The sequence below is a fragment of the Condylura cristata genome, unplaced genomic scaffold, assembly GCF_000260355.1.
Source record: "Condylura cristata isolate star-nosed mole 26May11 unplaced genomic scaffold, ConCri1.0 scaffold00013, whole genome shotgun sequence".
NCBI classification, from domain to species: Eukaryota; Metazoa; Chordata; class Mammalia; order Eulipotyphla; family Talpidae; genus Condylura; species Condylura cristata.
The window spans coordinates 17657769-17681597 of NW_004567114.1; the positions used below are offsets into that span (position 1 = coordinate 17657769).

Consider the following 23829-nt stretch of genomic DNA (forward strand, 5'->3'; position numbering starts at 1 on the left):
AAAAATGATGTAAAAATAAACTTTTTAATAAAAAAAAATAAAATAAAAAAAAATCATCTTTTTCTGATGTTAGAAGAACTTATAAACAAGAGGTTCCCTTGGGCAACATGCTAAAGCCCGCTTGTATGAAACTGCTCCCAGAAGACCAGCATCTTCATCTTTGCTCTTAGAAGACCCTGGTGTAATTATCTGGCCTCCTTTCAGCTATACTGAGTATTTTTTTTTCATTCAAGGCTTAAAAAAAATGATGCAAATAACTCCAAGTACTACCTTTGGTTGTGACTGCTTGTGATTCCTTTTTCTTGTTTCTGTCTTACTTCTGGACCTTGCCTACTGTGATGCAAGGCAGTTCTGCCCAGCCTCACTTACTGACTTCTCTAGACTCATTCTCTGCCCTACCAACCCTACAATATGGCACTAGTCTGATGGACTTCTGACCTTGTAACCTGTACAGGTCAGTCTAATGCAGTCTTAATGAAAATGAATGAAGTAAAAAGAGAAAACTACGCCACCTCCCCAAGTATGCAGACACTAGAACTTACAGTGTAACTAATGCAATAAAAGCAGCTAAGCACTGGGAATTTAAATCCCTATGTGTTCAGATGAGTTTTCACTAAGAAGTCTCCTTGAGGCATTAAGAAGACATGGACAGTGAGGAGTCTAGCCTTTGAAGTCAACATTTATCCCTACATCTGCCAGATTTGTAAACTTGCTAAACATCTGACCTCACATCTTAGTCCCCTTAATTTCTGAAGGTGGGATCATGATAGTTTCTTTCTGGGGTTGTTTAAATAACAAAGTAATATGATGAACCCACTTCAGTGATTGGCACACAATAAAGTATTGAATATCTAAAAAATAGAAAAAAGCATTGTGTATCAGTGAGGCATTCAAGCTAAGAAGAGATATGAATTTAATAGATCACAATACTGATAATAAAAGTATCCAAAATTAGGGAAAAAGCCTAGGAGAGATATATGCCTTTATCATATAGTTTATCATATAGTTTAACACACCTACCAATAAAAGATTTAATTCTATCATGTCTGACACTGGTATTTACCATTTACTGGAGCCCAGACTCTATGAAATGCCTATTCTTTTGAGCAGTAAAGATGTAATGTTCAGTATAAAAGATGTGACCAAAGAGCTAAGGGCTTTCTGACTTCTCACCAGTTTTATATTTAACCTAAGTTTATACTTTAATATTCTTTTTAATGACTATAAATATCCAGTTCTTCAAATAGCCTTCTGCCATCTTGTCGTTTATACTTACCATCTTGCTGTTTCCCTTGTTAGGAGTTAAATAAATTTGGCATATATTCATTCTCTATTTATGTAAGAGTTGTGTTTTTAACTTTATGAAAAGTACATTTGTATGAGTCATGTTTTTAACTTTTTGAAACTTATATCTAAGAGTAGCTAAGAGTTCTGTGGGGGCTACCTTGTGCCGTGTTCTAAACTTTGCAATAAAGAATTCAATTTATCTTTATACACCATTTAGGAGATAGAACCAAAAAAATGTCCACAATTTAGAGACATAGAGGAATTAATCAAATTATTCACGGTAACACAGCTATTAAGAGACAAAATCAAGGTTGTAAGCTAGGCCATCCACTCCACAATTATGGTTTTATCTACTATTGTGACATATACTGGGATTGTAATAAAGTGGAAATATGAAAATCAGAAGATCTGGGTCAAGAATGAAAATACAAAGATTTAGAATATTTGTGGGTATAGGGGTGATACCAAAATTCAATCCTATCATATTTATAGTCAACTAAGTGGTATTCATCTAGCATTAAGACAAATTTCTCAAGTGTTGAGAATTCCAAATTATGATAAAATTAATAACCAAGAGCCCAGAACTTTTCTTTTCCATCCCTGTGTTCTCTGTGAAGACATGCCCACCTGAAGTTCTGTCCACTAGTTGGTACAGATGTCATTTTTTTTTCTGGTATTAACAAAATAGCAACAAATTGAATAAAAAGTGAGCCATCATGTAAGACAGACATGAATTGAGGTCCCCATTCAACCACTTCCTACCCAAGTCTCTCATTACTAAAATCAAGACAACAGTACAGTGTTTCTTACAGATTTTATGATGATAAAAGTTCCCACAGCTTTATAAAGGTCCTAACAGAATGTCAGGGACAGAATAAGGACTTGAAAATGTCAAATATTATTAGTTATCATAAAATCTATCACTACTCTTATTGATTAAGTACCTATTATATTCACTGTGTTATAGCAGAGCTTCAAGAGGCTAAGTGACTAGTTAGACAGTGTCCAAGCTAGGCTTGGCATTTAAAACAGCTTGATTCGAAATCCAATTAACTTAATTACTATGCTATGATATCTTTAATAACTTAACATGTCATATTCATTATAAATCAACCTTTTAACATGCCGTATTCATTATAAATCAAACTTTTAAAAATTTAGTTCATTACAAAAATTTTCCAAGATAAATGTCCACCAATGCCTCAATTAAAATAAAAATCAAGATTTAGAACCTATTAGGGCCACATCCAGGAACTAGAATAGATATACTATGGGGGGTTCTTTGCCAAAGAACTGAGTATGGCAATGAGAATTCTGCTAAAGTAGATAAGGAAATCTAACTACTTTTTTTTTAATATTTTAAAAAATACATGTCACACAGCATTAAACAAGATAAGGCAGAGCACACATTTTAAACAGAGTATGATCTTAACCACATAAGTGCATAGAATGTAGTCTGGAAGGAAATAGCCAGAACATTAGCAGGGGCTGTAGCATATTTTTTTCTACTTGATGGAGTACTGTCTTTCTTTCCCAATGCCCTTTCATATCATACTTGCTTAGAAAGTACTTGCAAATTCCTCAGGTCTCATTTGTCAATGAAATCTTCCTCATAGCAGCATCTTCCTGATGGAGTCTCAGTCCCGGGAACAACTGACATCACTTTATGGCCACTTACTACATACTGTTCAGAAATCTACTGAAGCACTTTCAGGTGTATCTTCCCTGATTAGACTGCAAAGTCTTTGAGAAAGGGCCTATCTTATTCATGATCACCTCTGCAAATAAGAAGCGTCTTGTGTTTGAGTTAATGAATAAATAATAAAGTGTCTCTGAAGCAGCAAGCCAACTGTCAATACTGAACTTCTCAAATATGGGCTATTTGCTGGGCAGGCAAAGCCTGAAAACAAAGGAAGGTTATAAACATATCACGGACAGCATGGGTATATTGGCGTCAGATATCCTTGGGGATAACTGCTTGAGAAATAACAACGCAGACTCATGATATAATGTCAGAGTAACTATATGGACCCTGGAGAGGGAATTAGCATATGCATGCCTGTCCCCTTGTTTGTACACTAAGTAATGCATTTATGGCTTATTTGTTGTGGAACCCAAAAGGAAATTGTGTTTTTAACAGATTTAATCAATATGCCAACCTACATTAAAAAAAATAAATAAACCCACACAATAAATAAAAAGCAAAAGGCCAATCAATAGTCAACAGTGCAGCTTAACAGCCACTCCAGCAGAAAACTATCTGAAAAGGTGCTTCACACTCCAGTGTCTGCATGATCCACAGCTGCTCGCTATTGATTTGTTGCAAGCAAAGAACATCTATTATCACATGCCAGTGTGAACCCAGCAATTTCACCAACAAGTAGCCTGCAATGTGTGATCGGCAGGGGAAGGCAAGGAGCACTGACTGCCGGGGGTGGGCTGAGGACCCCCATTTATTTCCTTCACTTTACCCTACAAAGTCACTATGGATTCCAAATTCTAAACCCGGGAATTTGATAGGTGTGAGAACTCATGTCTGCTGCCTGCTCTCTATCCACTCTGTGAGGCACAGAAAGCAATCAGCGGACTCAAAATGATGCACTGAAAACAGTTACCCCATGCCTGCTAAAAGGTCAACCATGAGGGGAGGATAGAAAGGAGGTATTTAAAATTGCTATTTTCAAAAAGCTCTCCCAAAGGACAACTCTTTTGTGTATGTGTGGGAATGAGTAGGAGAGTTGGATTTTGTGCAACTTTTAGAGTTAGGAAGGAGAGAACTAGACAATAAACTGCCAGTGGTAGCAGGATGGTAACACAATACCAGAAAACTGATGCTGGGTTCCCCTGATGGTGTAATGACTATAACCCACGAAGATTTCCCAGAGCATCAGCCCTCATTTAAAATACCAGTAAGAACCCAATACCCAAAAAGAAAATCCCTGCAAAAACCCTTATTGGATTCCATTCCTTTTGCTGTTCTTAACTGTAACACAAACTGCATGCTTAGGTGGCCTCCAGATGGTACCCACCCAGTCTATGAGAAGTCAGTCCTTTCATTTTGAATTTCTAAGAACTGAGGATTTTCTTTAGAGAATGCTATTTGTGTGTTCTTTGATCTAATTGATTTTAGGATGATTTTGTCGACTGCAGTCTCAAGACTACACTTAAATGAAAGTCACTAAAGAAAAAGTCCTAAGGTTTTACAATGACATGAAATGGTGGAACATTCGGTCTTCAAACTGTAGAAAGACAATCAGTAAATCAGCTATACTTGAGCTTCTAGCCAGATGATTTTTATTTCCTATCCAAGGCAAGAGCATCACTCTGACTAAAAGTTAATCTGTCAAAAAGTAGATGACATAACTTTGTAACTACTATATCTAATTTGTGGGTGTTTGTGCCAGAATCAACCTGAAATTCACCCACTGCCTCCACACCCACCGTACACTCAAAAACAAAGTTAAAACCACTCAAACTTGGTAAACACTTTCTCAATGAGATGCAGTTTTAAAATGTAAACTCTACTCACATAAGCCAGATCTATGTGATAACACACAAAACTGGCAAGCAAACAACAAATTTGGCAAACAGGAAAATCAAACAAAGGTCACAAGAACCTACACTAGAAAAAATGAGGAAGACTCTAAAATGCAGGCATTTCTTTAGGAACTTGCAAGTCATGTGTAGATATAATTAACTTTTCTATACATGATGAACTAAGCACATTATTTTAGCAAATATCAAAACCAAGTCATTTCCCTATGAAAACATTTCTATTCTTGGATGTGCAATAAATAAAGTGAGATGTTTTCATTTTCATTAGTTGAGGTTCAAGCTGCTCTCCTAAGAAGCAGCTCATGGAAAATGAGAGCACCAAACATCTCCTACCCATTGTCCATTAGAATCTCTAAGCAGTTCACATGATCATGGTCACCACTTTAAAGATTAGCATTTATTTTAGATATATGCAACATTCAACAGAATGTACTATTCCCAAAAATTGGGTGAAGGCCAGATTTCCCTGATGGGACTCCTCATCCTTGTCTGTTATTTAGGTCAAAGGCAAATTGCTTATTGTATACATGTTATCAGAGTAATCACCCTTCAAGTAAGGAAGACTCAATCCCTGTTTTTATCTTTATCTCTTCTCCATGCTCTTTTTCCTCCACCAGTCTCTTATTTTATTCTTTCTTTGCAATTTACCCCAGAGATTTTGCCACTAAGCATGAACCTTGTTCAAATCAGGTGATGACTCTGAGGGTTAACACTGAACTCTTCTTATAAGCTAAGCTACCAAGAATTTACTGCCATTAGTAGGCACGTTGGATATCATATAGGTAACTTCATGTTGAAGATGTTTGTGAGATGGAGTAGCTAATTAGAATTCTTAGGATCAAGGTTGATATAGAGCATACATTTATGATGTAAAGTCATGAAACTGAGTTTCTACCTAGAACAAACTGGCTGTGATTTAGTACAAAATAGTGTCCTCCACCTCAACACTCTGAAACATTCAAACTGGACACAAAGACATCCACTGAAATACATTTTAAGCAACATACTTTCCATATATTTGGTTGACTTTCTTTAACAGGTTATATTGGAACTTTATAGTGAAATCTGTATATCTGAATTCTCTCTTTCTCACACACTGCCATTAAAATGTACTTACTCATATTTTCACCTAGCCATCTAATCACAGAAGCCCTGATCTACTCTTCAAGAAATGATTAAGCCAGGAAATTCTTTTAGAGACTTGGGAACAGAGGTCATCTAGGGACAAAAATTTACTACATCATTTATAGAATACAAAACAAAATATATTATTGTAAGTCTGGTTATGTTAGTCACATTTTTGAAGAATGAGGAGTTACAGCCACAAAAGAAAGCTGACCTTTCCCAATCTTATCAATAGTTCCAGTAGTTCAATCTTTATTGACAAATTAAGTATAAAAGAGAAGTGTCCTCTACCCCAACACTCTGAATTTCAAGACAGATAATCTAATAGCCCTCATTCTGGATTGAGACATAACCAGTTCTTAACAAAAATTAGAAAACATCACAGAAAGCTAAAAGAACACTGGCTGTTTTTTAATAGAAACAAAGCTTAGCCTGTGTACCAGAAAGAAATGCATCAAAGAGCGAAAAATGCATACTCACCTTCTGAAGTCCGCACATGTCCACCACAGTTACAGGAACTTACCTTTCTCTCTGTGCTGTGTGCAGAGTCTCTTCCTGACCACTTTCTACCAGAAGTGGTATGTATGTGTGATATGAAATAAACTTGGGAGTATAAAGGGCCCCATTATAATGAGTCCTATGCGGACAAATTTGAAGGAAAAGCAAAAGTATATCTACAGTTTCCCAGGTATTGGATGAGTCCCTAACTGAATCTCAGCAGAACAGTACTCCCAAATCATAGCTACAGAAATAGGATTTTCAATAATACCAAATACTTAGAAAGAACAATCAGAGGTCAAAACTTTCTTCAGAGAGGGTGTCTTTTTTGTCAGGATACAGAGGCACAATAATACCAAAGAATTTTCTCTCTACATTGCCAGACCCTTCACATGATTTATTCTAAGAGACTGATAAAGCACATGGAGACAAAAAAGCTTCAAGAAAGTGGAAAACAACAAAAAACAACTGCTCACATAGAAAAGTTGAAAAATCAGAACTCAAGAAGAACCAGACATGCTAGACAGAGTAATGTAATCAGTGTGCACTTCCACAGGGGCAAATGAAAATGTGACTTCACTGTTTACTCAGATAATGTCATGAATTAGAGGCCAGATGACTATGAGTTCAGATTGTTAAACAAATTCCTACCATGAAAACTGGGTGCTGGAATCACCTTCAGGAAATCAGTCTTCTTCTAGAACTACATCAGTTGGCATGCCTGAAGCATTGCCAATAAAAAAAAAATAGCAACTGGCTCTCTTCCAACATGAACAAAATACAGATACAGATATACAAATATACTCACAAAATATATGTGTGAAGATTATACATATGTATATTTTATATATGTATATATACACACACATACACACACACTAGTATATGCATATACCTATATAGTCACCAATAAATTCAGTCAGAGGGAATCTGTGCCTTACATGACAAACATCCTATGGATGCTTTCAACATTTCGATTTGGAAAAAACTGAATGTCTTCATCATTTAGAAGGCCTAAGATCTGCAAACTCATCTAAACTCAGACTTTTTGAGGAAATAGATACATTCCTTAAATACCTCCTAAATGCAAACAAGAATGTCTTGAATTATTAGTGAGGTGGCCTAATTAAAGGGACACTCAATTCTTCCAAGCAGTATTTCATGAAATAATTTTTTGTTGTTCTTGTTTCTCAGTCATGGTAATGTAATTCAAAGAAGAGTATCAACAAAAGAGAAGCGCCTAATACTTTCGAGCAAGAAACATCTTTTTGCTTTTGCATAAGAACATACTCATCCTTTATTTTCCAAGTTTCTGGAAAACTGCATATGAATCTTCAGAACAGCCATGCTTCTGCATAATATTCCTAGAACTTTCTCTAAATCATTGAAATCTTTGAGAAAATCCCAAGTATGAAATGGATGTACTCACGGTCATTGCACTGGTTTCCAGAATATGAGGTCATGGAACAGTCACAGGTGAAGCCTTCCCACTGCTGCATGCAAACCCCCTGGTTGGCACACGAGTCTTCCTGGCAGGTAGTACTTGGTCCTGCAATGTGTAAGAAGAGAGGGAAGAAAAGAAAAGAAGTGTTAAAACATTCATCAAACTCAAAGCAATCAACTGAATTCATTATCTTCATGCCCCCAAACATTCAACAACACAAACCACCAAAAATGGCAACTTATATCATGCAACAAGAATTCAGTATATACAAAAGACAACAGATACACACTTAGCCACAAATTATCAACAGTTACACTTGGAAGGGAGAGGGCTGAACACATTGTTCTCTTTTTGGCAGACTTTGCAAAAGAGCTTCATCTCTACCATTCAACTAGAAAGATGCTCCCTTGGAGCATGGTCTTTCTAAATGAGCAAAGCTAAGGCAGAAAAATGCATTCCCATAATTTGTGTGAATCAAAGCACAAGAGTTCCTAGAGACTTTTAAAACATTAAAATCATAGCATCCAAATTCATAAAATTTATAAAATGTTATAAAATAATATAGACATGAAAATGATGTATGATGAAGAGGAAGAGGAAGTGAAGGAGAAGGAAGAGGTGGAGGAAGAGATAGCTGTATTGATGTTTCGTAGGTGATAAGCACCGGGCACTAAGCACTTGTTCTACATCAACTCAGCAAGCTCTCCAGAGACTCTATGAGGTAAGTAATCATGACTGCCTCCATGCAAACGGTTAAAAAACTAAGCTCACAGAGGTAAAATAATTTATCCAAAGTTACATATTGATATTGAAAGGACTCCGATGTCCTATTTAAGTAGATGAAGTCTGAAGTCCAAGCCCTGACTTCTATCAGTGGTGCTCAGACACCAGCAATTCTCAGACCTGTATCACTTAGGAAGTTATTTGAAATGCAAATTATTGGGCTCTTAATCCATACCTACTGAATTAAAAATTTCAGAGGGGAGCCAGAAGTTAGTTTTCTCTCAAGTTTTCAGGAAATGTTGATGAAGCTAAATTCAGAGAGAAGCCACACTGTGGTTGGTTACAGGTTTCCAGGAGAGTAGCACCCTTACAAGGAATGCACCTTCAGAGGGTGGGAAGGAGGACTGATATATAGGAGAGACCTGTCGGAAGTGATGCTCACTTTTTATTTCATTCTGTGTTACTTCTATTTTGTGGGTCTTTCAAATGCAAGTAATATGTAAATGTGATGATACATGTAGTTAATCCCAAACTAAGTAAATTTGGATAGGGAGACACTGGCAAGATCTTTTGTGGATATGAGAATGCCATTGAACAAGTTTGGCCATCTCTGCCTAGCAGATTGCCATTAGAATCTTTCAATATGTCAGTCTGAGACCGCTCACTGTTATTTATTTTTTTTCACCTTTAACTTCTGTCCTAGCCTATGGGGTTACAGATAAACCTATACTTGGCCCTCCCTGGTGGCACAATGTGTTCAAGTGCAGCACTATGAAGCTGTCCATAGCCTCTGAAGCATGAGTTCAATCTCCAGCCCCCTCTCCCCAGCCAGGGAGGTAACCTGTATGGTGTAGCAGACCTCTCCTGTCTCTCCTGCTGCCCCCCTCAGCAGTGTGTTTCAGTTGATCTTCCTTGTCTGCTCCTCACACTGTCTCTGGTAAGTCCTCTGACCCCCTGCACCTCTGACTTGTACCCCAGCTCTTGCATGCATATATAAATAAATCTTTTTCAAAAAGAGATAAACCTATACTTTCAGAATCTGAGCTGAAGGAAGCATCTTAATATTTAGGCAACCACCTGGAATTTAAAGGACTTCAGCAAAGGGGGCAAGACCTCAGATTCTTCATATGTGATGAAGAAAAGCAGTTGAGAGAATAAAAATGTATCCAGGGAAATAGTGCCTATTTTGCAGTTCCCAGACTAAAAGCTTAGACAGGCACAGACAATCAAAAGTTAAGCATATGGGGTCCTAAGGACACATGCTCAAAAGAGATATACTCCTGAAAAGACTTTGTCTTCTGGCTGGCCAGACATTTTGTATTTGCATGTAAGGTGAAAGTTATGCAGACCATCACTCTCAACACAAAGCTATTAGGATATGCCATAGGAAAGTTCAAGGCAATCATGGACGCTGGGAAGTAACACTGCCGCTGGGTTCCTAGCGCTGCATAAGCCATGTGGTCCCCCCATGTGGAGATGAAAGGAGGTACATGAGTATGTTCTCAGTGGGTCTTAAACTTGAGCATTGTATAGTACAAGTTTCATTAACAATGGCAAATCAGGACAGCTTCTTTCACAGGATAAAAGCTTCTGAGAAGTCCACGGGGCTCCTTGACCAAACAGCTTTCATCACACAATGGGCTAGTAATTCAATTGTGCTCAAGGATCAGAAATACATGGAAGGCTTTCCCTTGAAAGGCAGCAAAATAGCAAAAACTTTGAGAAAATACAATAATTCTATGCATGTTGATACGATCTGAAGACAAAGGCTTTCCCATGCCTTTCCCTCCCCTCTAGTCAAAATTTTAACTGTTTTCTCAGGACCAGTTCAAATGCCATCCCTAGATGAAATGTTCCCACCATGACTTAAAATAATTCTCCAACTTTTTAGCAGTTGCAACACTAATTATTTGTATCATTAATGCTTATTTGTGATAGTAGTCATTTTAACGTTTTGCACTGTCCCCTGCTTATATAATTCTTTAATTGTTTCATGTATTGTTAAAATATTTATTACCAAAAGATGGAATGCTGCCTCTATTAGATCTCATATAAAATGCTTGGCTTAAGCCTTGCATCACAGTCCTAAGCATCATGTGCTAGAGTCAGCAGCAAAAAAAATGTTTCAGTAAATGTTGAGCTGAGCAGAATTGGAAGTTCCTGATTTGTTTCTGTCTCATACTGTGAAGTCAGAGTATGGAAGAACATCTGTACTGTGTAGAGAGTCTGTCCTGTTTATAAAAGGTTGGTCAGGAATCCAAGGAAGGGACATTTATAGGCTCTTTCCAAATTCCACATAATTCTTTTTGTTTGTACTAAGGGATGGAAGAGATTCAGAATCAATAAGCCTCCAAGACTGATAGCATTTTAATCATCTATTAAGAGGACCAGGAGAAACTTCAGTGATATCTCAGGGATCATAAATGAAACTTGTTCCGTCTTTGGAAGCTGAGATCCTGCTTCTTCTCAAGCTTTCTGTCTCCCTGTGAACTTATCCTTTACATTTAGCTCAAAACAGGCTTTGCTTAGAGTAGTTATTCAGGAAAGCTCCCATCTTCCTTCCTTACCATTCATTATATCTCCCTACTTAATTGATAACAATTAGCTCATCTGTAATTAAAGTTAGTTTATAAGTTCTAAATTGTCTGTTTCATCCTACTGGAATATAAACTTTGAAGGAAAAAGTCTTTTTCGTTGTTCGTTTTTGTAGTTGTTGTTCATCTTTACATGTCTAATGTACATGTTTAGGATACTTGGTATAAAGTAAGAATTTTTAAAATATTAGTAGGTGAAAGAACAAAAATAATGAAATGAAGTCACTGTTTTATGACTTATAGTCAAAAGGTTTTCCTAACAACTTAGCATAGAATTTACCAGTATCAGCTCATATAAGCCACTTTTGACTGGGCAAGAAGCTTAATTAAACATTTTTCTCCCCTAATTTAACTCTCAGATTCATTCAATTCCATTAGATGTTGAGATAACTATGCATTTGTAGGCCCAAAGACAGGGAACCGAGCAAAGTAACTACACATTGAACTAATGAGAGACTGAGCTAGATGATAACATAAGTTCTTAGTTTAACTTCAAGATATTTAAATACATCCTTCCCCAGCAGATTATCCTTTATATCAAGGCATCTATTTCTCAAACAAAGCAATTTCTCAAAAAATCAAAGAAGACAAGTATACCAAAATCCCCAAGGATAAAAAAAAATGTTTCTAACTATATCTCCATCGATATAAAATGATCTAGGACAAATCAGAGAGTGGTCATAACAACAGAAAAGGGACTTACATACAGCACTTAGTATGTTCCAGATGCTGTGTTCCTTGATTTTTAGTTATTAATTCAAGGAATCTTCATTAACACATTGATAAAGCAAAGATAATGAAGAAAAGTGTTAAAGAATCAGAAAAATAGGAATGATTTTTCCTATGAAAGATTTTCAGAATTTCAAGAGGAAAATAGTTTTAGAAAAGATTTAATTCTAAACAAGAAAAAACTGAACAAAACAAAATCGAATATTGACTCTTTTTGCATGCATTTTCAGCTATTTCAAACTAACCCATTGAAGGAAATGTATGAAAATCATGTAACATAATCCTTTTGAGATCACTGTGAATAGCAGAGGGTTCAGAGATGCTGTTTTAATCCTATTGGGAGTTTCTCAACTAGGTCTCTAAATGTCACATGTAATTATTTACTTCATTATGCCTTTATGGAATCAAGATCAGTGAAAACACACTTTAGTCAGAGAACATATTTCTGTAAGGAAAGAAATATAATGGGGGGATCATATGCATATTCCTGGAGCCTATTGATAAAGCTGATATAAAAATTAAAATTTACAATACATTTCATTCCAAATTTTAGTTGTAGCCAATTGTATGATACCTATAAAATGTCACTACTAAACAAAATGAAGTTACTCTTGTTAACATTTTTTCCACATTCCTACTGGCCTCTCGCCAAGTGTAGGGTTGCCTAAATTACCAATTTTCTTATCTTATTCAACCATCTCCTTTAAAGGTCAGTTTTCATCAAATACTAAATAAACAATAAAGATAAGAAATGAAAAATAATTTTTTTGACTTCTGATCAAGATAAAATGCACAGATTTCAGAAAAAACAGCTGAGAAACAAGACATTTTAATGTAAGGATGTGGGGGGGGGTGTTAAATAAGAGAAATTTCCAAATGCCATTTCAATTCAAAATGCAATGAAAATAAAAAGGAAGAGAAAATTTTGTGCAACTATATGAACAAAACTGTTCAGATGCATTTGCTTATAAACATATTCCTAAATGACTTAATAAATTGATCTAAAACATTTGTCCAAATCAATCTAATATCCCAGACATAGAAAGATAACTTCAGACTTAGAAAGATACCTTTGGAGATAATTATGTAGACAACTTTCTGTTATCTTTCATACGCTTACATTGCACAAAGACATGGGGGAACATAGATCTACTTTTGCATTTGATATATAATTATTCCTGACTAAAATCACCACATATTCTTTCTAGAAAAGATGGCGACTCTTCTCTGTATAGCAAGGAGAGTGATGAGGCAACAAAGTAGGGTGTGAATAGTCTGGATAAGTAGGGTGTGAATAGTCTGGATAAGTTTTCAGTCTGGATAAGTTTTCAGTGGTATTAGTACTTTGGTTTTTAACTCTCAGTTAGGCTTTTAGTTCACTGAGAAGCATCAAATTGTGCCTTTTTCTTTATCTTTTTCAGATGATAACTCTGATGGCTGCCCTAAATTTCCCATCATTCTGCTTGAATTTGAGATTGTTTTTCTCTTGAAGAACTGTCCCAGACAATCATTTCAAGCTTGTTACTGCTAAAATCCACCTTTGCAGTACATGCAAACTGGTTCAGCCAACTCACCTTAGGGTCTAAAAATCAAAGTAGACAGACCTGTGCTTTTACTTACCAGTCCTTGCAATACAAGAACCGTTTCAGCAGCACGGCACTTGGATCTGACTGTATTTTCTCTGCTTTGCCCAAATAGCACTTACCCAAATCTCTGCTTCAAATGCCCCATTTGAAATTGATAAGTACTGTTCAAACAGCACCAGTTAGTCTGAGCTGATAGGGAAGTAGTCTGGAGTTGGGGTGAGGCTAAGGGGGACACATCTGATCCTAACATGTCAAGGTCGGAGCCCGGCAGTGCACACAGGCAGTTTCACAGTATCCATCATCTTTACCCACAAAGCATGAACTGTTTGCCCAACAGCTTCGACTCCCTGAAATGTGGGTGTGTAACAGCATCACAGTAGAATCTGAGCCTACCTGAGTCTCCCTGCTCCCACAAAGCACAGATATCTTGAGAAGGAGACTCAGGAGAGCTGCCATGGACTTCCTAAAGAGATCTAACCTCTAACCTGGCTTTACTTGTCACTTCTAATTAGTTCATAAAACATTTCCATGTTTTCACTCTTTAATTTGCATTACTTCATAGAAGAATGAGTGAGTAGCAATTGGGTAGGAAGGTGCAAAAAGAAAGACTAGATAAGGGAAGATGGGGCCTCTCAAGGTAACTACAGCCACTGCAGCACCAGTTCGTTCCCCACCAGGGAGCTGACCCACATGGCACAGCTCCTGACCCACCCGCTGCTCCCCTCAGCAGTGTGCTTCGTCAGTCAGCCTGTTCTGCTCCCCACTCTGTCTCTGGTGAATACTTCTCACCACCACCGCACCTCTGGCCTACACATCAGCTCTTGTATGCATAAATAAAAGAATCTTTTTAAAAAAAGGAAATGGGAAGGTGAATATATATTACATGTACAGGTGTCTATGTACTAGTATATATACATGAATGACACTTACCCCCTCAGCAGTCTTTAGTCGTTATTGCTCAATTGTAAGAATTTACGTATTGAAGCTGGGAGTGGACTTACTGTGACATTAAGTGATAGCTAGTTAATTAGCTGCAGGTAAGTCTCAGCCCATTCAGCAAAGTTACTTCTGTAGCGATAGAGTATTTCTACATTTACAGTAGAAATGGATCCTTGGTCCCTTGGTTTTTCTGAAGAGAATTATTTACAGACATCTTAAGATTCTTCCTTTTTAATTGGCAGAAACCCAACACACTTCTAATTAATTTTAAGATAAAAAAGCAATGATCCTTAAATGTGTCAAGCATCTTTCTTCATCCAGAATCATCTCAGCAGTAAATGCTCTAGATCCTGTTTTACAGAAGATTAAGAAAGCCAGAGAAAAGGATCCTCAATGTTATAAATTTTTTTTTGGCAGAAATACATAAGAGCAAGCAGTGTTCCCAAGATCCTGTTACTTTTTTCTCCTAAAAGCAGGATATATACCTTGCTAAGGCTCAGGAAGGCATCAAAATCACTCTTAGTAAGCTTGTTCAGGAGGTTATTATTTCCCTGGTTAGGATAACTTTTAGGATAAAGGTCTAAAAATAATAAAATGCGACATGTGGGACAATTTCTGTAACATGCCTATTCTCAGTCCTATCAACAATGTCATCTTCCACTGAGCACAAGCAAAGACAATGTGGGCATGAGCGGAAACCCTCACAAGGTCTTCAGTGGCCTTTGATGGGTCCTGTGCTGGTAAATTCAACAATCAGAACTCTCAGAAGGAAAAAATTAACACAACCTGACCTGTAACATTTGCTGATTTCCATAGTGAGAAAACTCCCACCATACCAGTTTCAAGCTAACACAAGTTACAGGATGTCAACCAGCTTGTAAAATCCCAGGAAATTTCTATGTTGTGTCCACTCCAGCAGTGCTTGATGGCCAATGAACTGCAAAGCATAATTACATTTTGTGAGTAAAGCAATTTACCCACGAGGCACTGTCATGGCAACAGAGAAGCGGAGCTGTCCCTGGTGAAGGATTTGTGAAGGTGAGAGAATGCTGGCTTTATAAAGCTTTCTTCCTCAATGCACCCTATTTTCAGAGGGTGTCTGGATTATTAAGGTCAAATAATTAAATCATTCCTTCCACTTAAATCATGAACAGACTCTCCAAAGTCAATGTCGCTTCAGAAAATATAAATGGGCGCCTCATTTTCTGTTTTGTCTCCTTTTTTCAGTGCTGATGAAGCAGCTTGTGGGAGTTCTAGAGGGCATTTTTTAAAAATGAGAGAGAATGGGTTTCACATGGAGACTCAACATAAAGGCCAGAATTTGAAATATTTCGCGTCAATAAAATTATGCAAAAACCATCTAGAACTTAGTGAAACAGCATGGTATGAAAACCATCTATCATAAATTCAGCCTGGACACCCTTAGCTACTCTGTGACATTATACAAAAAAGTTCACAGGTTTTAAAATTCAGCTTTATCACTTACTAGGATTATGACCTTGGACTAGCTCCCATAATTCTTTGAACCTTAGTTCCCCTATGATCTCTATAGTGGAAATAGAAATTGTTAATATCTCTGATGATGTGAAGATTAAATAAAATAATATAGGCAAAGCCTATAAAGTCACTTATGAAATGGAGATAACAATATCTACCATGCAAAGTCAAGATCATAATGTAAATACTACATGCCAGGAATTTAGCATGTGTATATACTAAGTAGACCCTCGTAAACAGTCCTATCAATTCTCCTGCAAAGGAACATCAAGTTCTCTCCATCCATTTTAGTTCACTCCACTGTAGTTAATTGGGAATATACAAAGAGGATGCATCTAGGTAAATATGCATGCCTATCTATATGCCTTGGGAGAAACCTTTTCCACACAATGTGGAGGTGTTTGAAGGAGCAAGCATTGCAGGAATTCCAGTAAGTCCCTCTCTCATTTATTAATATCCATAATATAAAATATTTTTTAAGATTTATTTATTTATGCACATAATTCAAAGGTGCGGGGGCAGGAAGAGGTTTCAGCAGAGACAGAGTGGGGAGCAGAAGAGGCAGATTGATAAAGTACACTGCTGAGGGGAACAGCTGGTGGATAAGGAGAGGTCTGCCATGCCACGTGAGTCACCTCCCTGGCTGAGGATCAAACTCATGCTGAACTGGCTGCAGCCACTTAGCCAATTGGGCCGCCCAGGAGGGCACAATACACATTATTTTTGAGGAACTAATTTTTATGAAGTCAAGGGCTACATTTCACTACATGGGCTATAGTGGAGAAGATGACACAGCTCAAATCTTTGGAGAAAATGAATTGGAAACTCTAATTCTCACAATAAGGAAAGTAGGAGTGTTAAAATTTTGTTTATCAACTAAAAGTGTTTGGACAATGCCAACTCTCAGCTGAATGACGTAAAAGAATCTTCAGCATCTCTAAGTTTCCAGACCAACAGATTTACTGACTCAAGTCATATGATACTCAAAAGCCCATTCCTCAGTCCCTGCTCCCCATCCACATTATGTCCACTGACCCATAATCTGAGCATAAAGACAACTTACATTTCTAGGAAAAAAAAAAAGTCATTCCACTCCAAAACTAGAACAGCTAAGAGGAAAAAGTGAGGAGACAATATTCTGGTTAATCACCTAACCTAATAAAAATTTATTTTATGTCTCATCGTTTATGGCTCATCTGCCTCACTCCACAGGCCAAACTTAATACTTCCCTTTTCACTGGACAGTTCCTATTCTTACATGGATAAGCTCTTAGGGAATCTTTTCCTCTCCAGGAATACCCCTCTTGCCCGTGAAAAAGACCTAGAAAATTACTTTGAAAGGTTCATACAAATTGTCATTTTTTTTATCCCAGAGGCTCTGATACAAAGACTCAACCATGCAGCACCTCCCAGGTGCCATGGGTAACGGTTCCTCCACACCTCTCCTTATCTAGGGGGACACAGAACCTCTCGAAATAGGAAGTCATGAATGCTCTTCCTCAACACTTTGCCCTAATGGATATGTATATCTGCTATGAAACACAGGAACCTGGGAGGGGAGGGGAATGACTGGAGAAAAAGATCATTTCTCCTCACTCCTCAGAGGTTTTCCCTGCATGGGGAAACACATTTGCCTTTTGGCCAGCAGAGATAAAGCAGCTGGATCTCGCCAGCTGTCTGTCTCAGAATCCGTTACTTCCCTCCTAACTGCTCTCCACTTCTAGTGTCCTCCTCAGCCACTTCTATGCTGCCCTCAGACTGACCTTGATAAAGCGAACATCTGCCCTAAGTCCCATTCTGCTCACCAGCACCCTGGGAGGAATGCCCGGATCCTGCAGTATGTCTGTCATCCCTTCTGTCCCATCCCCACAGACACTTATTTCAGCTAAACTGAGCTTCTTGTATGTCTCCAAAAAGGTCTGCCAACTGTCACCCACCTAAGCCAGGCTCACACTCGGCTCCAGCTCTGAGTGAGAAAACCTCCCCAGCACCCACCAACCACCATCACCCCACTACCACGTACTCACACAGAGTGGTCCCCATGGCACAGCAGCCCTGGCCCTGCCTTGTAATCACTGACTAATCTCCTACAGACAGGTTTGTACGAAGTCAGAGACTGCATCACCTCTCCTACCCCAGGAGCTAGCAAAGTAGCAGATACAGAGGTGTACCTGAGCGCTGCTAAAGTAAACAACACATTCACTGGAGAAGTTTAAATCAGTCAGTCAGTCAGTCAGTTTTTAAAAGACCACTCCAAGCCACACAATGACAGGAGGACTCAAGCTGTTGACTTGTCCAGACTCATAATGCCACATCTCAGAAGTCTTGTGAAATGCCTGCTGAATGCCATTTGCCTTCAGACAGCCTCACTCCTTTGTCATAGTTTTTCACTGCCCTTCATGCTTCATGGTAATTAGTACTTTCTGTGCCCACAGGTTGTAGCTGAAAAAGTCAGAATGAGTCACAGTCCATACCCTAATGTCAGGGAACAAAAAGTTAAGGCATTTGTATTCGAAAGCTCTTTGTCCAGGCATGGGAAAGAGTAAGATGACCCAAAACAATTACAAAAAAAAAAATAACAGCTCCTGCCACAAACACACAGTCGTGACAAGAATGGAAGCATCTGGATCAGAGGAAATGGTAACAAAACCCCTGCCAGAGATAGGACTGTTTCTACAAATGGGAAGATTAAGTCACTCCAAACTCTGGTGTCCCCAAATCTGTATCTCAAACCAAACTGTTTAGAAGTTAGTAAATACTTCTCATTAAGCAGAACAATCAACCAGTTCTTTGCACAATTCTTACAAAGCATTTTTCCTTCAAAAGGGAATTTCAGGATCACCTTGGTATGGGTGGAGTCTTCTGGAAGAAGCTCTGGGCCAGGTCCTGGGGATCTAATTTACATATAATTACTACTAAGAAGGTGAGCAGGTCTAGGGAAAGACATACTTGTCAAGAAAAGTGAATATGGTCACAAGGAGCTTTAATAATTGTGAGTTGTCTCTACAAGAAGTGGAATTCTGCTCCCTTCTCTCTCCCTACAATTTACAGGTAAAAATATGGAACAATTTTGCCAATTTTGCTCAAAGGGCCCTACCTATCTCAAAATCAAAAGCTATTGTACTATTTCTTTGGTATCTGAGTACGAATCCAGTGTGTGTTCTTTACATTACTTGTACTACCTACCAGCACATATAAGGTTCTGCCAAGAGGAAGTGAAGAAAGAAGAGTTATGGTAAACAGAGAGAGGCCTTCACTGTTAAGGGATAAATGTATCAGTTAGCTATTTGTGCAATAACAAGTAAGTCATATCAAGGTAAATGATATTGTAGGTTGAAAGTAATTTTTAAATCTACCTTTGCCTTAAATACATGTAATAACATCTGCTGGTTGCAAGCTCACAGAAGCCATCTGAGACCTAACTTTCAGCCCAAAAGGTGCCTAAAATTCCTGTTCCTGACTTGCCATTGTGATCCAAAGCAGTTTGACACAACAGGACCTCCAGACCACTGGTCTTCCTTGAAAGGTGCCTTTCTGAATGGTGGAAGTAGTTCTGCAGCAGATACTTGCTGGCATCTAACACACAGGCAGTTTGAGGGGTACCCAGCATATACTGACAGCCCTCTTCTTCCCCAAGAGTTCTTTGTTTCTTAGATTATGAAACAGCAAATGAAAATACTCAACCAAAATCCAATAGGAAGTAGAAATCTCTAGAATGTTCTAATGCCATTAATATCTCCCAAATGCCTAAAAATATTTCTTTAAAATGTGTTAACAGAAAATGTCATTCTCTTTCAAATAACCCAAGCACTCAAAAGTCCTGCTCTGATAAATGTGCTTCCAACCCCAGAAATATTAAACTAAGAATGCAGGTGGCTCCCCCCTCTTCTCCTTCCCAATGCTGCCCTCTATCTACATTAAAAGGAACATCCTTCCAAGGCCACGAAGTGGAGACAGTAAACCCCAGAAGTGGATTAATAAGGTGTGGATTGTCACAGCATAAGATCTGTCAAACCTCTCCAGTCTCAAAAACAAAACCACATTCTCATCCCTAACAGGTCTCAGCGTTGAAACTGCTGGTTATATTTCATTTTTATTTTTTCATGTATTGATCTGGGTTTTCTGCCACCATTTTCTGAAGAACTCACGGTTCAGCCCCCTCCCCACAACCACCGCTGTCCAAGAGGGGTGACAGCTTGAAGGTCTCTGAAGAAAAGGCACCAAAGGAACGCAGGGCATCCCTCAGCCGAAGGGGGTGATGGGAACAAAAACCTTCTCTACCTTGCAGGTCAGCTTTGGTCAACGCAACTTTGTTAGCAAAAGAACAGAAAAGGCGAAAACAATAACCAGAGGTTAGTAAAGATAGAGTTAAACCAGGGTAACATCACAGAAATGAAAATACAATCAGCATAACCAACATCACTCAGACAGACAACAGGAACTCTGCAGGCTCTTCAGAGACAGCACAGACAGGGTGCACAGACCAGGGTGGAGCAGGCCTCATCAGAGACACACGAGCAGAGCAGGGGCGGGGGTCATGGGGCTGGACACAGCACAAGCGATGGCGACAGAGCCTCTCCACACCCACACAGCCAACCCCAAGGCATATGGCCCAGAAAAATGATTTTCCACCTATAGGGATAAACATCAGGAAGTTGGGGTGGTGCATGGACAGACTGAAAGACGTGTGTGTGTAGCCAGACGGAGCCCATGAAGATAATTCTGAATTAGCCTGAGTTAAGCCTGGAAGAGTCACTGGGGGTAGATGGGCAGTTCTGGTAAGCTCTTGAAATTGCCACCAAGGGATGTAGCTCTAGCAATGGGCACATGTATCCACGTGATTTGGGAACACCCAAGAGCCCCATTTGTTTAATTTACACAGATACTGTCAATCTCAAATGTCTGTGGGCAAAAAGGCACCAAGCCAATGTCCTTTTATTTGTTCAGACCAGTCTCAAAATGAAGCTCATGTGTTTCTCTCAGATGTTTACCATCTGCAATTGTGGAATCACATTTCTAGCCAGTACATGCCTTGGTCTCTGCAAAAGAGCTGGCCTCGAGATAGAAAGAGCTATTTACCAGTTGAGTACTGAATTACACACCATTAAAAATAACTAGCCCAAATTGAGAGGTTGCAAGTCACAGCTAGATGTTGGCTACGTTGTTCAGAAACTGCACCTAATTTCAAAATTATATGATCTGCAAAATTTTGAGACATAAAATCAAAAGCTAGCTCAAGTTTTTTTCTTTTCTTCCTTACTGTAAACTGTTTAAAGTCAAAGAGCAGAAAATTAATGTTTTTGAGAATAATTTTGGACTCTTTGGGGTCAAGTGGAATAGGGAAAATAACACATTTCTGCTTGGGGATCTTGAAGTGTTATATTCCACAGCTTTGACAAGAACAACATGATCTATCCTGGCCTGTGCACCTTGGATGTGTGAGAATAAAACACATACACTGTCTTGAAGGGACTCGGGTCTCAGTTCTTAGTAATAAGTCACACTTCCTCCCCTCTCTACATAGAAATGATAAATCAAGAGACTTGTAATATTTTCTCAGTTCCCATACTGCTTGATACCCAAAGGTCTTCCTGCAGCCACCTTGCTATGTGCAGATTCAGGATGATAACATCCCCCTCTGCAGTCTCTCCAAGGCTTCATTTCCTTCCCCATCATCTTCCATGGTACCCTCCAAAACCCCTGGAATCTCTTACAAGGGCTTATGCACAATGGCACAAACTTTCAGTGCCTCTAATTTATACTTTCGCCTACTTTTGGGCAGTTTTCCCTGGCCACTTAGGCTAATCATCCAAATCATCTGTGTACAACAAACAAGGACCTTCTTCCCTCAGCACGCACCCTCCACTTCATCCCCCAGTGGGGCTACCATCATGCTGCACAGGTAACCACCGTGATTATCTCCATGGTAATAGAGTGCAGGACTATTAGGCCCGGGGACTCACATAGAGGCTGATGGTAGAGCTACAGCGTCGCAAAGCCTGCCTTCGACAATCACCCCCACTCAGAGGAAGCTGGGAACCCCCTAATGCATGTGATGGGTCTGGCCAATTGCTCATAAGCTGCAGGTCTGGGAGGTACATTTTCCCCCATTTGATGGGTAATTTTCTTGGGCTAATGCTCTCCCTGCCTCTCTTGAAACTCTCTGAAGTTCATTCCTCCTTTGTACTATACATTTTATCTCACTTTTATAATAGTTAGTTTAGACTTCTTTTGAATCTAATACGACAGGTCTATTTCCCTATACTTCTAGTTTTACTGCTGTAGAGCCCACCCTCCACCACACTTAGGGCCACTGAGCACTGAAATGTGCCTTTTTAGAGTTGGGATGTGTTGCAAGTATAAATACACACTCAATTTTGAAGGCTTAATATGAAAAGGGAATGTAAAATGTCATTAATAATTTTATGTGGATGACATGCTCAATTGGTAATATTTTGGACATAACAGGTTATGTCAAACAGGCTACAAAATTAAAATAACACTACCTACTACTTTATACTTTTTAAAATATTGCTACTAGGGGATAAATATTGCATATGTGAGTCATCTGATATTTCTACTAGGCAACAATGCTCTACAGTAAAATGCATGATTCCTGGTAATTTTAAGTCTTAAAGAATGGATAGAAAACATTTAACATTTGAGGAATGCCTTATCCTTTTTAATATGTGCTTTTGTTAGGATGAATTATTCTATGATAACCAGAATGCCTGCTATTCACAATTTTCTAAACTAAGAATCTCAATTTAGTTCTCAAGTGCTGTTATCTACGTTGGTATTGCTCTGAACCCTGGGAGAATCTAACAGCAGGCCAATGAGACAAAGATCCTCAAGTCAAGTGAAATGTATGTTTCCAGAAGAAGAAAGCAATATGGCTCCTTCCAGAACAATTCCTAACCTCCTGTCCCTTCACATATACATCCTATCTGGCCAATAGAATTTAAGAATATTTCTGGTTAAAGGAAGTATTCTAGTTAAAGGAGAGGGATGACCAATCTTCATATTAGTGTCACTTGGGAAACTGCCTCGTGAGCACAGGGACATAATTCCATTCTGCACATCAGCCTAGAAAATGGATGGGAAACTTTGCTTAAAATGTGCTTCAGGTGGAAAAGTGAACCCAGATTAAAGAGGATTAAGAAGAGTAGTGATAAATGAAGTCAAACACTTTGACGATGAAAGAGCAGACTCGGTATGGTCAATTAGTGAGCAATACAAGGAAGCACAATATATTTACACAAACAAAGGACCGTAAGGCTCAACCAGACAGAAGAATACATAGATCCAGGTGACTGGTTGGACATTTTCTCAGTTTGTCCAAGGCGCTTAGAGAAGGTTGAAAATAGTTACTGCTGCCCTCTGCTGGTTCAAACTACATTGCTTTTATTGCAGAGAACTGACCCAGAGGACCTGCAACATCCAGTTAATAGCTCAAGAGGCCATGGATCCTCTACAGAAACGGGTTGAGCGTCATTTGCTCAGTGCTGCATGATGGGCATGCAATGTTAATCAGATGTCTCACATGAGGCGCATTTTACAAATAATCTTACCTTTTATTGAGTACCTACTAGACATGTAACAGGCATTTTATATGCTCCATATATTTCTGATTTATATATAATTAACTTCCAGCATAAGTTTTATTGTCCTGTTTTGTAGAGAATGATACTCTAGCTAAGAGAGGTTAAGTAACTTGCCAAAGGTCACACAGCTAACAAGGGCATCCACGTACAGGTGAGGCATGGTAGCACATCTGAATAGGTATGAACCTATTCCCCTCAGCCACACAGAGTATTGCAAATCAATGCTACCTCAATTATATATATATATA

General features: G+C 38.5%; 1 protein-coding gene across 17 annotated transcripts in view; it reads right to left on the bottom strand.

Annotated features, from left to right (window-relative positions):
• Nucleotides 1-23829, bottom strand: part of NRXN3 (neurexin 3) — a 1505538-nt gene that overhangs the window by 755435 nt on the left and 726274 nt on the right. For 9 of the 17 annotated variants that reach the window (XR_001145406.1, XM_012724441.1, XM_012724443.1 and 6 more), the window contains 2 exons: nt 20259-20285; nt 7895-8014 (listed from right to left, as the gene is read on the bottom strand). Coding sequence is in view for 15 of the 17 variants with exons in the window: in XM_012724441.1 (XP_012579895.1) it covers nt 7895-8014; nt 20259-20285 (147 nt within the window). In the remaining 2 variants the exon portion in view is untranslated. The remainder of the gene's footprint in view (nt 1-7894; nt 8015-20258; nt 20286-23829) is intronic. The other 8 variants (XR_001145407.1, XM_012724445.1, XM_012724455.1 and 5 more) reach the window with 1 other exon arrangement.